The following is a 16541-nucleotide window of genomic DNA, read 5'->3' on the forward strand; positions in this document are numbered from 1 at the left end:
CAGACTCCTGCTCATCACTTACTGTGTAATCCAATTCCAGCAAACTCCCACAGGGTCTCCTCTCCCTAGCACTGCTTCCTTTCTTTTTTCTTCTGTTCATTCTCAGAAGAGATGGCCCTGCTTCTTGCCACCGATCCCCATGTTCTTGGGCATGTCCTTGATTCCCTCCCTAATCTTCTCCATTCACCACCTCCCCTCTGGCTTCAAACATTTGGGTGATCCTTTGAAGATCCTGCTGCTCCTTCAAGCTATTGCCCCCTACCTCTTTTCACTTCCAAACTTTTGGGGGGGGCGCGCTAGGCAATGGGGTTAAGTAACTTGCCCAGGGTCACACAGCTAGTTTTTAAGTGTCTGAGGCCCAATTTGAACTCAGATCCTCCTGACTCCAGGGTCAACACTCTATCCACTGTGCCATCTAGCTGCCTACTTCCAAACAGGAGTTGACACTACTGTCTTTACAGCCTCACAAATCACTAACTGCCTAATCCTTTGTCATTTGGTCTTAATCCCCAGCATTTTGCTAAAACTGCTTTCTCCAAGGTCACCAAACATCCCCAGGCCCAGTGGTTTTTTTGTTGCCAGGCCTCCCCTACACCTTCTTGCCCTTTCTGAAGCATTTGACATTGGTCAGAAGTAGGTAGTGCCTTCATTACAGGACCTTGACAATCAGGTTGGTCAATGAATTCATCAGACCTCTTCAGGGTTTGTTTCAGCTACCCCTTATTTTAACTCTGCAAGAATCTTTACTCTTCAAGTGTTAATAATAAACAACATGTTGCATTCTGCTTTCTAATCCTATCCTTTTCCATGAGTTCATCCCACAGACTTTCACAGTTAGGACCGTGAATTGTGTATTTCCGTCTATCCTATTCTCTTATACTTTTCCTTCTCTTTATTTCCCTTTATAAAGAAAAGGTCTGGGGCAACTCGATGGAGCAGTGGATGGAGCACCAGCCCTAGAGTCAGGAGGACTCTAGTTCAAATCCGGCCTCAGACCAGACACTTGACACTTACTAGCTATGTAACCCTGGGCAAGTCACTTAACTCTAACTGCCTTAAAAAAAAAAAAAAAGAGGACTGTGCTCAATATTGGTGCCCTAGGCACCTACTCCCCTTCCCCTCTTCTCTTTACTTCACCCAGAGCCCAATCACCTTTCTCTTCTTTCTTTTCTCTTAAAACCACAGGCCACTAAGGTGGCGCAGTGGAGACTTTTGTGTGTTTGCTCATTTAATCTGCATCCTACTTCCTGATTCCCCTCTTATGTTAGGGTTGTGTCCTCTTGGGTCCTGCTGCTGTTCTCTTGGGGGTAGAGTGTTGTGTTACTCCAGGGACAGCTCAGGCTGGGCACTTACAAGTCTTCAGTGCCCCCAGTGTGGTCTGATTCAGGGCTAAGCTCTTAAATTCCTGACCTGGGTTTGGATATGAACAGCACAGCTGTGGTTTTGCTCCTGCTTGGAAGTCTAATAGATGGTTGCTAGTGGCAGTTACCATCAGCCAGAAAGCTCTGCTGGTTCAGAGGCACAGAATGTTCCCCGTTGTTCTGGGTTTCTTGCCCTGATTATTCTGCTGCAGGCTGAAGACTGGGCTGACACACCCTCCCCACACACACACACACACACACACACACACACACACAAACACAGCCCCTCTCAATATATGGTAGGTTTTAGGACCACTCTTTGTCCTTGAATCCCATCCCTGGGCACAGGTCCCCATCTCAGTTGATCCTGGATCTCTAACCCCACACTGGATAGTGAGCAAGAGCTGTCAGTTGCTGTCAAGAGTGTAAAATACTCCTTTTCCCCTGTACCAGATCTGGGAGCTCTTCATGCCCTGGTGCACAGTCTTGGCCCCCTCTCAATCCTAGCACTGGAAGAGTCCATGAGGCCTCCCTGACTAGACCTCAACCCCAGTGTCAGCAAACTTCTCTGTCTCCTTATGATGCTCTAGGCTGGTAAGACAAGTGTGATTATTTTCCTTGGATTTCCTGAGCAGGACTTGTTTTTCTAGGCTGTTTTCTTTTCTTTTCTTTTTCTTTTTTTGGCAATTGGGGTTAAGTGACTTGCCCAGGGTCACACAGCTAGTAAGTGTCATGTGTTTGGTCTGAGGCTGGATTTGAACTCAGGTCCTCCTGACTTCAGGGCCGGTGCTCTATCCACTGCGCCACTTAGCTGCCCCCCCCCTTTTTAGGCAATTGGGGTTAAGTCTAGGCTGTTTTCTAAACGTTTGTGGAGTTGTGGGTTACAACTCAGCTGTCCTTCCTTCTTATCCTTGGGTAGGTAGCCTTGAATCTCTATTAATATCACTCACCTAGGACTTCAAGTAAGCCCTCTAGGCTGCCACATCCCAAATCTGTGTCCATACAGGACCACTCTTAGTGGGGACCAGCTGAGTAAGAAGAGGACATGCTAGGTTCTACCCGTGGCCGTTACCAGAGGCTGGTGTTGTAGGAAAAGCCTTGTATTTGGGGTCAGAACTCAGTGAAATCAGGAGATTGGCTTAGATAATAATAATAATAGCTAACATTTATATAGTGATACTAGGTGCCAGGTACTGTGCTGAACACCTTACAATTATTATCTCATCTGATCCTCACAACTCTGGGAGGTAGGTGCTATTATCACCTTCATTTTACAGGTGAGGAAACAGAAGCAAATGGGTAAGTGACTTGCCCAGGGTCACACAGCTAGTAACTGTCTGAAGCCATATCTGAACTCAGGAACATGAGTGTTCAGGACTGTAGGGCCAGCACTGCACTCTATCCACTTCGCCACCTAGCCACCCCTAACTGGAACACAGGATTTGTTTAATATGGCCAAACTTTGTTAGAACTCATCTGTTATATTAAACAAAGGCTGGCATGGACACAAGGTGACCCCTAGGTCAGAAAATTGGGAATTTCAGGGACCAAGAAATATGGAAACACTACTTCTCAAGTCAAAAGACACCATGCTGACAGCGCACACTAAAAACCAATGTTTTAAGCATTTTTCTCACAGCCTGCTGCCATGGCTGTTTCCAGTTGTAGAAAAGAATCCTATTCTCATTTAGGTAGGACTTAGGGTAGATGGCCTGTGGGATCCCTAGAAGCACCAAGATTCTACATGACTCTCATTCGCTGAGTATTGTTCCTTTGCTCACACCCTACAAGCCGATTTCCCATCAGTGATGAATAAACAAGTGACTGAGTTACAGAGGCTAGGGCCAGATAAGAAGGCGGCACAGCCATACCCAATCTATCCCAATGGGGCCTATGGTCAGGGATCCCAGGCAACCTCTCCTTACACTTTTGTCATGTAGTAGATGTACTTTTTATTGAGAATATGCCAGCTGCCTTAATCCAGGCTATCAAGCTCCTCCAGCAGGGCCATCCTCTCCTGCTCTAATTCCACCAGCAGCTTGCGGTTATGTTCCCGTCTGTCCTCCAGCCACTGCATGAGGGGGCCGCTGATGGCCGACATCTGATTGCACAGGTTCTTGGTAAACACTTCAAGAGGAAAAAGAGAAGACAGATCACTACCAAAGAATAGCAGACCCTATTCAAATTTCATCTCATTTAGGGGGGGACAAGATGGAGCTAAGCCCGCCGAGGGTAAAAGTGCTACCAATGAGCCAAGGGAGCAAGGGAAAATAAAGTGGGAAAAAAAAACTTCTTGGAGGCTCCTCTTGAGCCCCCAGCATTCAAAATCTAGGCATCTTCAGGAAGCCTGACCTCTAGGGCTCTCTGACAAGCAGCATCCACAGCCCAGGACACACCCTCCCCTGTCCCAAGGTGTTAGCCCTGTCCCTTTCACTGTCTATGAACTCTGAGGCAAAGCAGGCCTAGTCCCCATCAGCCAAGGAGGGGCCTGGCTAGTATGCATTGTTCTTTTCCCAACCCACTCCCAGTGTCTGCTTTAATATACAGAACTAGGAATATCTTTTGGCCAAAAACACATTCATCCCAACACCAACTGATTTATCTTACATTTTGTTACTTCAAGGCATGCTTGATCACATCAGTGTGGGGTGTGTGCCTATGGGGGAGGAGGTTATGGGTATAGGACGGATGTGTGTGGAGAAGTGTGAGAGGATCTATGAGGAGTATATTGGTATATGTAGGGGGGCTTTGGTGTGTGTGGGAGGGTCCTCTCCATTTGTAGAGATTATACCTGTACTGGTCCAGCATTCTGGAGAGCAACTTGGAACCATGGCCCAAAGTCACTAAACCGACCATAGCCTTTGACTCAGCAATAGCACTATTAGGCCTATAGCCCAAAGACAGCAAAGAATGGCAGAAAAAGCCACATATGTACAAATCCTTTATGGCAGCTCTCTTCATTGATGAATGGCTAAATGAATGATGAAACAGAAATGTGATAGAATAGTCCAGTGATTAGGAAACTGAGGCAGAGTGAAGTATATACAACTAGGAGAACAAAGTATCCAATAAGAGCAAAACTGTCAACAATTTTGAAAGATTTAGCTCTTAGCAAAACAATGACCCAACAGGATTCCAAAGGGCTCCTTTGGTTTGTTTTATTTTTGTTTGTTTTTTAGTGAGGCAATTGGGGTTAAGTGACTTGCCCACAGTCACACAGCTAGGAAGTAATATATGTCTGAGGCCGCATTTGAACTCAGGTCCTCCTGACTCCAGGGCCGGTGCCCTATCCACTATGCCACCTAGCTGCCCCCCCCCAAAGGACTCTTGATGAAACAAGCTATCTACCTCCTGACAAAGAAGGCAAGGCACCTTAAAACTTTAATCTCATTTAATCCTCACAACAACCCTGGCTATTATTATCCCAGTTCTGCAGATGAGAAAACTGAGGCAGACAGAGGTTAATAGACTTGCCTGGGGTCAACAGAGCTCCTAAGTGTCTAAGGCCAGATTGTAACTCAGGTTTTTTACCTGCCTCAAGTTTGTATAGAAACTTTTACATTTCACTTAGTCAAAATTGTCCATTTTATCTCCAGTGGTGGGACCAGGATTTTTTTTTTAACAAGATTCATTGAGATTAAAAAGCAATTCTTTTAAAATGCAAATATCCCCAGGAATGTTTTAGGGGGCAAGTAACTTCATTCGCACTCTAGGGTCGGTATAAGCAGACGGTATAAGGCAGCAACCTAAGAGAAGAGTGTTTTGATGGGGGGGGGGAGAACAGATCCAAGTGGCAGTTGGAGTAATGAGCATGAGGGTTCTGGACATGAGACTTCTACTTCCTCTTATGTGAAACAAGGGAGCTGAATTAATACACTCTCATTTCCAGCTCTGACAAGCTATGATTCTTTAACTGTCACTAACTGGTTTCAAGTTTGTCACATCTCCCCAACTTTTGTCAAGACCTGCTGTTAATTAGGAGGCTATCAGGGGGAGAGCAAGAAGGAATCAGATCAGTTTCTATGGTCGACAGGTGGTATGAGGAGAAAGCATCCTGGTCCTGGGATCAAGAAAACTGGGTTCAAATTAAAGCTCTGTTCTTTACTCTCTGTGTGACCCTGGGCAAGCTCCTTTACTTCCCTGGGCTTCAGTGTCTTTTGTAAAATGAGGGTGGGGAAGGACATGGCCTTTGCAGTGTGTGCCAGTTTTAGAGCTGGGATCCTTGAGGCATCAGAAGCTACCCCAGAAGAGAGCAAACTTCCTGTCTTCCTTGCTTCTACAACAGGCCTATATAACCTGCAGCCCATGTGCCACTTGCAGCACGCCAAAGGCAGCAAGTGGATTGTGCAAGCCTGTTCTACAGGGACCAGGTGGCAGGCAGCAAGTTGTGCTGGGGCATTTTCTGTGAAGAGTGGCCACACACCCCACACACATCCTCCCATACATATATCCCCACACCCAATCCCACTTAGATACCCCACCATGCTCCATACACACAAACCCCACACACAGCATAGCCCCATAATATATACCCCACATCCGAACCAATTACCTCCTATACCCACACTCCACCCCCACATCCCCATTTCACTCCCACACCACACACATCCCCATACATTCCCCCATACCACATACCCCCATATGCCCCTGCCACACCCCCATACACACACATATACCCCCTACACATTCCAACCCCTTACCATCCTCCACACCCATACCCCCCCACCCAAACCCCCCCACATACACACAACACAAATCTAAGACCATGATTTTTCCTTTTTCTTTCTTTTTTTTTTTAAGTGAGGCAATCAGGGTTAAGTGACTTGTCCAGGGTCACACAGCTAATGTGTCAAGTGTCTGAGGCTACATTTGAACTCAGGTCCTCCTAACTCCAGGAACAGTGCTCTATCCACTGCCACCTAACTGCCCCAAGACCATGATTTTTCAATTGTTGTTTGACCCCATGAGGCCCCTAGTAAGTTGCTTACACGGGCCCTAGTGAGAGGCGACACAGAAAGGAAGGAGAGAGACACAGAGAAGGGGGGAGACAGGGGAAAGAAGGAAGAAAGAGACATAGAGGGGGAGAGAGAGATAGAGACACAGAGAGAGGGGGGAGACAAAAAGAGGGGGGAGAAATAGAGACAGAGAGAAGGGAGAGAGAGACAGAGAGGGAGGAAGGCAGAAAGGGGAGAGAAGAGGGAGAAAGAGACAAATGAAGGAGAGAGACAGAGAGGGGAGGAGACAGAAACACAGAGGGGGAGAAACAGGGGCACAGAGAGAGGGGGAGACAGAGAGGAGAGAGATAGAGACATAGAGGAAAAGGGGAGAGAAACAAAGCAAGAGGGAGAGAGAAAGGTGGAGAATGGATGGAGAGACAGAAATAGAGAGGAGGGGCAGAGAAAGGAGGAAAGGGAAAGAAAAAGGACTGAAGGGGAGAAGGAGAAAGGGATAGAGGATAAGACAGAAACAGAGAGGAGAGGGGTAGGAGGAGAGAAGAGGGGGACAGGGAAGGAGAAGGAGAGAGAGAGAGACAGAGACAGATCCTAATAATTACTCCACAACCATCTAAGAAACAGCATGGGGCACTTGTTGCCAAGTTTGTCCCCTGCTCTCCACAGACACATGCTTGCCCCTTTCACCTGGTTCCAAAGTCACTTTCTAATCTGTCTCCCTGACTCCAGTCTCTCTTATTCCCAATCCAACCTCTCTGCAGCTTCTAAAGCATCTTCTTAAGGCACAGGTCTGACCATGTCACTGCCCTTCTCACAGATCTAAAGTGGCTCCCACTGCCTCTAGAAGAGAAAACCCCCTCTGTCTGATGTTCGAGGCCCTACCAAAGCCTTCCATCTCCTACTATTTCTCCCCTTAACACACCGTATTCTAGGCTGTCCCCTGCCCTCAACTCTTTATTGCCAGCCTCCATGCACATGGTACTCCCCATTTTGAGACCCACTTGCCCTACCACTCCCACCCCCCCACCTTGCAGCGCTCCCTTTCCTGGGATTACCTCATATGTCCTTCTCTGTATACAGGCCACACCTAACCTCTTCCACAGCGGAACTTGCATTTTTGTCTTTATGGGGTTTTCTAAAAATAATGATTGTGACTCTCACAACAGCCTCATTTTTCAAAGATTTGATTTGAAAGGCTGAGTTCAAAAGCTCTGCATGCTTGATTCGCTTGACATTCCCTACAAGCAACATCTCTGTGGTCACAGGATCGTAGGCCGTGAGCTGTGGGGACCCTCTGAGGTCACCAGGATTTGGGAAGGATGTGAGTAAGCAGGAGCAGAGGAATCCATTCTTGGGGCCAGGCTGTCTACCGCAAGAGTGATGTTTCTGTCAAGAGAACCCCAAGAAGCCTAAATCCCCGGGGCCAGCCACTTGCTTCCCGCCCAAGTACCTTACCTGAACCATTGTGGATCTTAGTCACTGCATCCAGGTGAGTAAGGCTGAAGGAAAGCAGAGTTCGGGTTAGCAGCAGAGCACTTTGGGATTCTATATGTATCACACAGTGGACAGAGCTCCAGGTCTGGAGTCAGGAAGACCTGAATTCAAATTTGGCCCTCAGACACTTACTAGCTGGGTGACCCTGGGCAAGTCACTTTACCCTGTTTACCTCAGTTTCCCTAACTGTAAAATGAGCTGGAGAAGGAAATGGCAAATCACTCCAGATCTCTGCCAAGAAAACCCCAAATGGGGTCATGAAGAGTCAGGCACAACTGGAACAACTGAACAAAACCTATTAATAAGGCCTTCCATCAAGCAGGCAGTCATCTAATGTGAGTGATTTTTGTTTTCTGGTTCAGAACTATGACTTCATTAGTGTAGGGAACACCCCCCCCCCCAAGAAAACTTCTAGTCTTAAAAAGCTGCCTGGGGGCACTAAGAGATGGTGTGGTTCATCCTGGATCACACAAACCAATATGTATGAGTGGAGGACTCAAACCTAGGCCTTGCTCACTCTCTCTTTTGCCATAGGATCTCCCAAAAAGAACCAATGCCCTTCTAGCCAGTGCCCTTCCTCTGCTGCTGCTGATCTCTAATTTAGCCTACATGGATCTTGTTTGGACAGACTTGTCTGCATGTCGACATGTCTCTCCCATCAGACAGACTAGGAGACCCTTGAGGGCAGAGACCGCCTTTTGCCTTTCTTGGAATCCCCAGCACCTAGCACAGTGCCTGGCACATAATAGGCACCTAATAAATGTTTACCGACTGACTAGATGACTGAGATAGGGCTTTAATTACATTTACTTGCACTACTAAAGGTTTAATGACTCTAGGATGTGTTTTTTTTTCTTCAAGAGCTACAAAATAAACATTTAATAAAGGGGTATCTCTCACTCACCTACTTTCTCAGGTTGGTTGAGAATGAGAAAAACTGAGGCTGGGTTTGGTTAGGGAGACACCTAGAGTACAGAGCTGGAACTAACACAATATTATGTGAAGTCAGGGGAAATGCCTGGCAATTACATGCCACCTACCTCCTCTGGTGGGAGCTGCAGGAAGGATGGATGCTAGAAATTCTGTACTCCAGCTATACCTGCTATGCTGGCCCAAAGCAGACCAAGTGCTTTTCCAGCAGCATTTGTTCTGAAATGATGAATTCCTCCCATTTTTGTCTCACTGGCCCCTCAATGACTAAAAGTGTGCCCTCTGGAGCCAGCTGGTTGGAGTAGAGTCTGTGCATGTAGAAGAATTCTCTGTAGACACCCCACTAAGCAATGTGTTCAGTTATCATAGCATCATTCTGGAACCCACTGAGCAAATTGGACTATTCAAATATCTACAATGAACAGAAAACCATTCCAAAGAGCTCTCCTCATAACCATAATAAAGGTTATGCCCTCAAAAAACCCGACCATGTATTATTAAATGCTTACTATGTGCTGACAAAGACAAAAGAGGAAATAGTCCTTGACCTCAAGAAGCTTCCATTCTAGTAAAAAGACAAAGATGTGCCTACATAGAAATACACAAGAAATGGTCAATCAATCCACAAACATTTAAGAAGTGCAAGGTATTGTGCTAAGAGTTTGGGATACAAAGAAAAAGTAAAAAACAGTCCCTGCCAGCAAATAGATTCCACTCTAATGAAGGAGACAACATGTGTAATTGTACCACCCATCTCATGGGAAGAGGTGGCCCTTCTTGCCAAGGCAAAGCCTTCTACATGCACAGATGATCCCATTCCTTCCTGTCCCCTCTGTCATCCCCACTCTATCACTTGTCTTCAATCTCTCCCTCTCTACTGGCTCCTTCCCTCCTGCCTACAAACATGTGCTTATCTCCCCCATTCTGAAAAAGAGCCTTGCTTGATCCTTCCATGCCTGATAACTATCATTCTGTTTCTCTTCTACCCTTTTTAACTAAACTCATTGAAAAGGCTATCTAGAGGGGCAGGTAGGTGGCACAGTGAATAGAGCTCTGGCCTTGGAGTCATGAGGACCTGAGTTCAAATACAGCCTCAGATACTTAACACTCACTAGCTGTGTGACCCTGGAGAAGTCACTTAACCCCGATTGCCTCCCCAAAAAGCTTTTAAAAAAAAAGGCTATCTAGACTAGGAGCTTCCTCTCCTCTCACTCTCTTCTTACCCCTTACAATCCAGCTTCAGACCATGTCATCATTCCACCCAAACCATTCTCTCCAAAGTTACCAATGATCTCTTGGCTGCCCAATCCAATGGCCTTTTCTCCATCCTCAGTCTCTTACCTCTCTGCAGCCTTGGACACTGGGGATCACTCTCCCCTCCTGGATATTCTTTTCTCTCTAGTTCCCCCGATGCTACTCTCTCCTGGTTTTCCTCCTACCCAACTGACCGCTCCTTCTCTGTCTCCTTTGCTGGATGTTCATCTGGGGCACATCCACTAACCCTAGGATTCCCTCAAAGGCTCTATCCTGGGTCCTCTTCTCTTCTCTCTATACTATCTCATGTGATGATCTCAGCCCATTTTTCCAGACTGCCTCTTCTTATGGTGAGTATGTCCCCACATTGAGGCCAGCTTGCTCTGTAAAAAGGATTCCCCTGCTCAGTCAGCTCCAGGAGATGACAAACTGGTAAGTGGACTCAGTCAACACTGTCAGATGAGTCCTTGACTTGGGAAGAGTTTGAACAACTTCCCTCTCATTCTTCATTTGACTCCAATTCCCCCCAAACTCCTGTATATTGTCTGAGACTCCTTCTCCCTTCCTCTGTGGCACTTGGACCACGAGACGTAAACTTGGTAAGAACAGATGCCATGTTTTATTTGATTCCAGAAGCATTTCACAAGCACCAAGCTCTGTTCTGGATCACTGCTGGGCACCTTGGTATCACTTAGCTGTCTCCTAGCATAGAACTGACCTTCATGCCTCCCACTGCATGTGGAAGGCAGTCACTTCAATCTTGGTTGAATTGAGTCTAGGTAGGCATGACTATTAACCCTCTTCCCTAGGCTTTCCCCTCCAACAGTGAACCAGTGTTCTTTCTTCTTGTTTTTTTTGGGGGGAGGGGGTTTGGTGTTTTGTTTGGTTTGGTTTGGTGAAGCAATTGGGGTTAAATGACTTGCTCAGAGTCACACAGCTAGTTAAGTGTCAAGTGTCTGAGGCTGGATTTGAACTCAGATCCTCCTGATTGCAGGGTTGATGCTCTATCCACTGCGCCACCTAGCTACCCCAACTAGTGTTCTTTCACAGATCTTCTTCCTAGTTGACTTTACCCATCCTAGATCCTATTCCCTCAGGAATGAATAATAATGATAACAACAACAGCAGCAGCTATTATTTATCTAGCACTTTAAGGTCTACCAAGTGTTTTATATTATCTCATTTGATTTTCACAACAACTCTGGAAGGCAGGTGCTATTATTAATCCCCATTTTACAGATGTGAAAACTGAGACAGACAGAGGTAAAGTGGCTTGTCCAGGGGTACCACAGCTAGTAAGACTACTTTGTACCTGGTAAGTACTTAATAAACCGGTGAATTAAATTATATTCAGGTAGATGTCAGGTACAAAGCCATCTTATAAACCCATTCACCATAAAGTGATACTGGATCAATGTATTCCTTATCATGGGTGTTTGTATATGAAGAGACTACAGGAGAAAGTCAAAGGAATGAATATCTAATCATGGGATTTTAGACAGACAGCCAGGCCAGTGGAGCAGAGACTTGGGGGCAGTCTGGCAGTCAGCCACAGAACCTGAGCTGTCATCAGGGCAGAATTAGATCAAGTTCTTTGGGGCAGAGGCTATTTTCATTTGTGTCACTGGTCCAGCACAGTCCTGGCACACAGTGAGCCTGACCTTACTGTAAATAAGGTTCACAGAGTGACCACTGCCTCGCCCTGGGTGGGATTAAAAAGCAGGCAGAACAGCTGAGGATTTTTTTTTTTCCCAGACCCAACCTGCTCTTGCTGGGCTGCTGTGGAGTGTCATTTTCATCCACATAAAGACAGATAAGCCAAGCCCTGTCCCCAACATTTCCCTTCTTCAGCCCACAACATTCCAGTGCTCAGCACCCAGAGCCTGCCCCCCAAGCATGAAATGGCTGCTCCTCCGCCTTTCAGATTTATGTTTTCATCATACAAAGAAAGCACAGCTCTGGAGACCAAGAAGGGTCCAGAGTGAGCAAGCTCTCTCTGCCCTGGAGATGGGACCAGTATTTCTGCTGATTTCAACTTTGCCCCTGCCCAAGGATGTTGTCGGGCCTTGGACATTTACTACTTAATGCACATTTACCAGGTAAACATTTCCCATGTTCAGAAACAAACACCAAGAACAATCCTTTCCTTGCAAAATGTCCACTACCTCCAATTTGGTTCCTATTTTGAAGTGTAATGTCTCCCATCACACTTCACACTGGAGGTGCCCTTGGGCTCACCAAGGGAAAGCTGGGAAAGGCCTAGAAGCATTCTGGGGCCAGCTTCACTAAGTGGGGACAAATAGTGAAGTCAGGCAGAGAGCGAGGAATTTGCAGGCCCAACCTGTTGGGAAGATGTCTTCATCACATGGGGGTTAGGACCAGGATCTGCATTGGTGGAGGAGGTTCTCCCCTTGACAAAATGACAGTTCCTTGATGTTAAGTTTCAAACAACAAATGTTAATATCAGCAGAGGGTTATCAAAGTGGAATATGCCTAGGTGCCAAAGAATCTATTAATGAACACCCCACTCCCACAAGAGGGAATGCCAATCCTTGGGCCCACTTCCCCCTTCATAAGTGGGGAATCGCCAAGGACAATCATGCCAGTAAGATGGAGGTCCACTTGGCCTTTCCATCTGTCCTCTATGGACCCCAAGGTTTGGCCATCTGGCTTCCTGAAAAACCTTGCTATTTGTGTTGTTTGCTCCAATGAGAATATATGCTCCTTATAACCAGGGACTATCACTTTTCTATTTGAATTCTCATTTAGGCCACATTAACTAGGGGAGAGAGCAGGACACAACAGGCCAAGTCCAGTCCTCCCCTAAAGGCCTTCTCCAGGGCTGGGGATATCAAACTAGAGAGTACCCCAATTGCCTGCAGCTACCTTAGCTCCCTAAGCCACCAAGGGCAAGACTAGCCTTTGGTTATTTCACTCAAAAATTCCCAGAGTCTTTACTCTAAGAGGACAGTGAATGCTCAAAACTAGAAAATAGAAGTTCCAGATCCCAATCAGCAGAACATGCAACTCTTGGGGTAGGACAGCATGCATCCCAAAGTTCACAGCTTGCAACCAGTTTCCCAGAATGAAGTACGTGGACATTTATAAGTAAAGGAGAGAAATCTGATGGAGAGAAGAGATTCAGGAAGCCTTGCATTTGTGGCCAGTCTCCATGACTGATGAGCTGGGTGATCAAGGAGAGAGACTTTCCTGTCACTGTGCCTCATTTTCTAATATGGAACCTAGGGATCATAATGCCTGCCTCTGACCCAAAGATATTGTCAAGGCAATATTGACATGTTCTTTCTACTCCTCAAGAGGGGATATGAGCCAAACTACAGATATTCCCTGGGTCTCAAGCAAAGATGGCAGCAGTGGTAGTACCTGTGGATCTTCCTGTAGGCATCTTGTTCCTCCTGGCACAGAATCTTGGGCAATTCAATGGCAGCCTCAAGAGACGCTTTCCCCATGGTATCTTGAGGCACAATGTGGAGTGGGATATCAACTCTCTCATACCTGTAAAAGGCAAGTGTTTGAGGCAGCTTCAGCTAGAGTCCCTGGAAGAGCCTTTTGACCTGCTGATGCCTATTATGTGCAGGGCCCACATCACCTTTAATGTGTTGTGGGGACCTAGAACAGCACAATAGAAGGCAGACAGGGCCAAGTATCAGAAAAGAAGTCTGAGGTCAGACTAAATCACAGAATTTAGTAAGCACGGGAATTGCCATTGTGGAAACTCCCTCTATTGATACAAACAAGCAACTCCTCTGTAACTTACCAGTCTTAAGAGAGTTGGCTGGAGGAGGGCCAGCTGAAGTGCCCACCATTCCACAGATGACAAGCTGAGGAGGTGGGATGGGACCTGGGTCTGCCTAAGTCTCACAGTCAGGCACTAGGCCGCCTACATTGCCTAGCTTCCCACACATTTTATACTAATACTTGACAAGGAGATACCAAGGGGAAACCAACAGGAAGTCCAGCCAGGTGTGGTATATCCAGGACTATGTGAATTAGCTGACAAAAGACACCATGCATTTTAAGTCACTCCAAAAGGTAAGGTGGGAGTTAATCAAGGATTTCTACAACTGTTTATTTCTTCTAGCCTGATTCAAGTGCTTACTGTTGGGTGTGGCTGCAACCAAACCTTAAGAGGTGACTTGAACTCAGTGGCACCTCAGAAACCCGGTTTAGTCTGGGGATCTGTCAGAATTTAAGTCGTGTTCTCTCTGGTAGTTTATTCCTCATCTAGACCGTTGACCTACAGTTGCTCAATAGAGGTCACAAGCTGACATCCACAATGAGGAAAAAACTATTTGGATGGTGGCCATCTGACCCATGTAGTACCCATGTAGAGTAATGGGCTAGCAGGTCCCCTATGTCCATCCAAACTAGGAGATCTCCAAATTCCCATCCTGCTCTAAAATTCTAAGTCTCTCCTTCAATTGCTAATTGTTCTCTTAAGCAAGCAATCTGACCTTGATTAGAGTCCTCAGGAAATACAAATGGGCCAGAATTGTCCCGCATTTTGCATTTCCATTTGAATGACCCAATACACTTTCTTGTGCTTAAAAAGCTCTATTTAAAGAACACCTTAAATAATTCCCCTGGAAAAGAAAAGGCTGAAAAGAAACTCAAGCACATGACTAATGGCCACATTCAATAGCCTCTTCTCTATCCACATTCTCCTAGATCTCTCTACATACTCTCTCATTCCCCTCCCACTTATCTGCCAGCTCCTTGGTCTCCTCAACTGGATCCTCCTCCAGATCACACCTTCTAATCTGGGTAGGTGTCCCTCAGGGTGAGGTCCAGGGCCTTCTCTGCTTCCCCTATCCTATTTCACTCCCATCAACTATCATGGATTGAATGACAATCTCTATGCTAAAGATTCTCTTCTCCTGCCCCAATCTCTCTGCTGAACTCCAATTTCACTTCTCCAACTGCCTACTGGGCATTTATCTCTAATTATATTCATCATGTACAAAATTGAACTCATAATCCCCACCACACCCTCCCCTAGACCTCCCCTCTTCCTATTATTGTTGAAAGCACCACCATCCTTCCAGTTTCCCATCTGCCAAATACCCTTCTGGTCCGTCACCCTGTCTCAAGTCTCTCCTCACTCCAGTCCTTCTTCCACTCTGGTGTCAAAGCGATCTGCCTAAAAGCACAGGCCATGGAACAGTCCCCCTACCCCTTTAAAAAAAACTCCAGCAGCTCCCTAACACCTCCAGGAATCAAATACAAAATTCGGTGGGGTTCAAACCCATTCTTAACTTGACCCCTTCCTACCTTTCTGCAACCCTGTGCCACTGGCCTCGGACAAAAGACTCCACGCCCAACTCCAGCCTATATACTGCATGCTCCAGATGCTGTCCCTCCTTATTTCTGCCTCCTGCCTTCCTTCAAGGCTCAGCTAAAAGTCCTATACCTTCTACAGGAAGCCTTTCCTAATCCCCCTTAATGCTGGTACCTTCCTCCATTGAGTATTTCCAATTTATCCTGTCCACAGCCTTTCATGTTGTCTGCCCCATTACATTGTGAGCTCCTTGAGGGCAGACACTGGGCTTTGTCTTTCTTTTCATGCACAGAGTGTAGCACAGTGCCTGGCGTATAGCAGATGTTTAATGAACAACTTGCTGACTGTCCTTCCACCAACTTCACATATTAATCAGGAATCGATCTTGAGCTTTGACACACCAAAGAAACTCAATCCGATGCAGGTATTAGAGAAACTTTGACATACTGACCATTCTTCAAAGTATGCCCAGGCTCTACTACATTGTGGCTTCTCCCCAAGGCTCAACTGTCCTGCTCACTGTGAAGGCATATTCAAAATCTCCTGGAAATATTAGGAAATAATATTTTCTCCAGCCTTGAACCCCTTCCTTGTCCTCTTCTGAAATGGATTAAGGGTAGTCACCCAACCTATCTGTAGCCCTATTTAGATGCTTTTTTTCCTCATGCCCTATGACCCACGTAGGGGCAATGATTGACATTTGAGGGCATTTTCCTTGAGATTCCTACAAATGTTACCTCAAATCATTTCGGGGTAGACATGTCAAAGGGCACGTTGGGGGTAGGCAGTAATAGACCATATACCAGTTTAGCCATTTCTCTCTATAGGTTAAAAATACCTCAATTTAGAATAATGCTAAATTAATAAACGATTAGTTTTGGCAGACTTGTTCTTAAAACAAAGAACACAGTATCCTCTAGACAGGCTCCCCCTGAACTTCTACTATTACGGTGTTTATGCTTCCTTTTTATACTATTTTGTATGACCATTATTTGTGTGGGTCCAATTCTCTTCATAGACTATGAATGTGAGAAATAATTCACTTGGACCCTTACTCTATTCTAATCAGTTTGATACATTACATAAATCACATAGGTTCTTATAGTGGGCCTCAAACTTTAATGTAATGTTCACTACTTGTTTACCAAGTTATGAAGCTCATTTGCATAACCACAAGAATACTGACAACGATATCTCCATCCTGTTTTACTCAAATTTCTTGTCCAAACCCAGCATAGGTGGGATGCCTTG

The 16541-nt window shown here is 46.0% G+C and overlaps 1 protein-coding gene across 2 annotated transcripts in view; it reads right to left on the minus strand.

Annotated features, from left to right (window-relative positions):
- Positions 1–3288: 3288 nt before the first annotated feature.
- BRCC3 (BRCA1/BRCA2-containing complex subunit 3) overlaps positions 3289–16541 on the minus strand; it is a 37628-nt gene continuing 24375 nt past the window's right edge. Inside the window, exons 6-8 of one of the 2 annotated variants that reach the window (XM_078147884.1) lie at positions 13376–13507; positions 7769–7812; positions 3289–3488 (exon numbers count right to left, since the gene is read on the minus strand). In XM_078147884.1, coding sequence (XP_078004010.1) covers positions 3337–3488; positions 7769–7812; positions 13376–13507 — 328 coding nt within the window. In that variant the 3' untranslated portion in view covers positions 3289–3336. The remainder of the gene's footprint in view (positions 3489–7768; positions 7813–13375; positions 13508–16541) is intronic. The other variant, XM_078147885.1, reaches the window with a different exon arrangement.

This window comes from Phascolarctos cinereus, unplaced genomic scaffold (assembly GCF_003287225.1).
Source record: "Phascolarctos cinereus isolate Bilbo 61053 unplaced genomic scaffold, phaCin_HiC Scaffold_8;HRSCAF=390, whole genome shotgun sequence".
Taxonomy (NCBI): Eukaryota; Metazoa; Chordata; class Mammalia; order Diprotodontia; family Phascolarctidae; genus Phascolarctos; species Phascolarctos cinereus.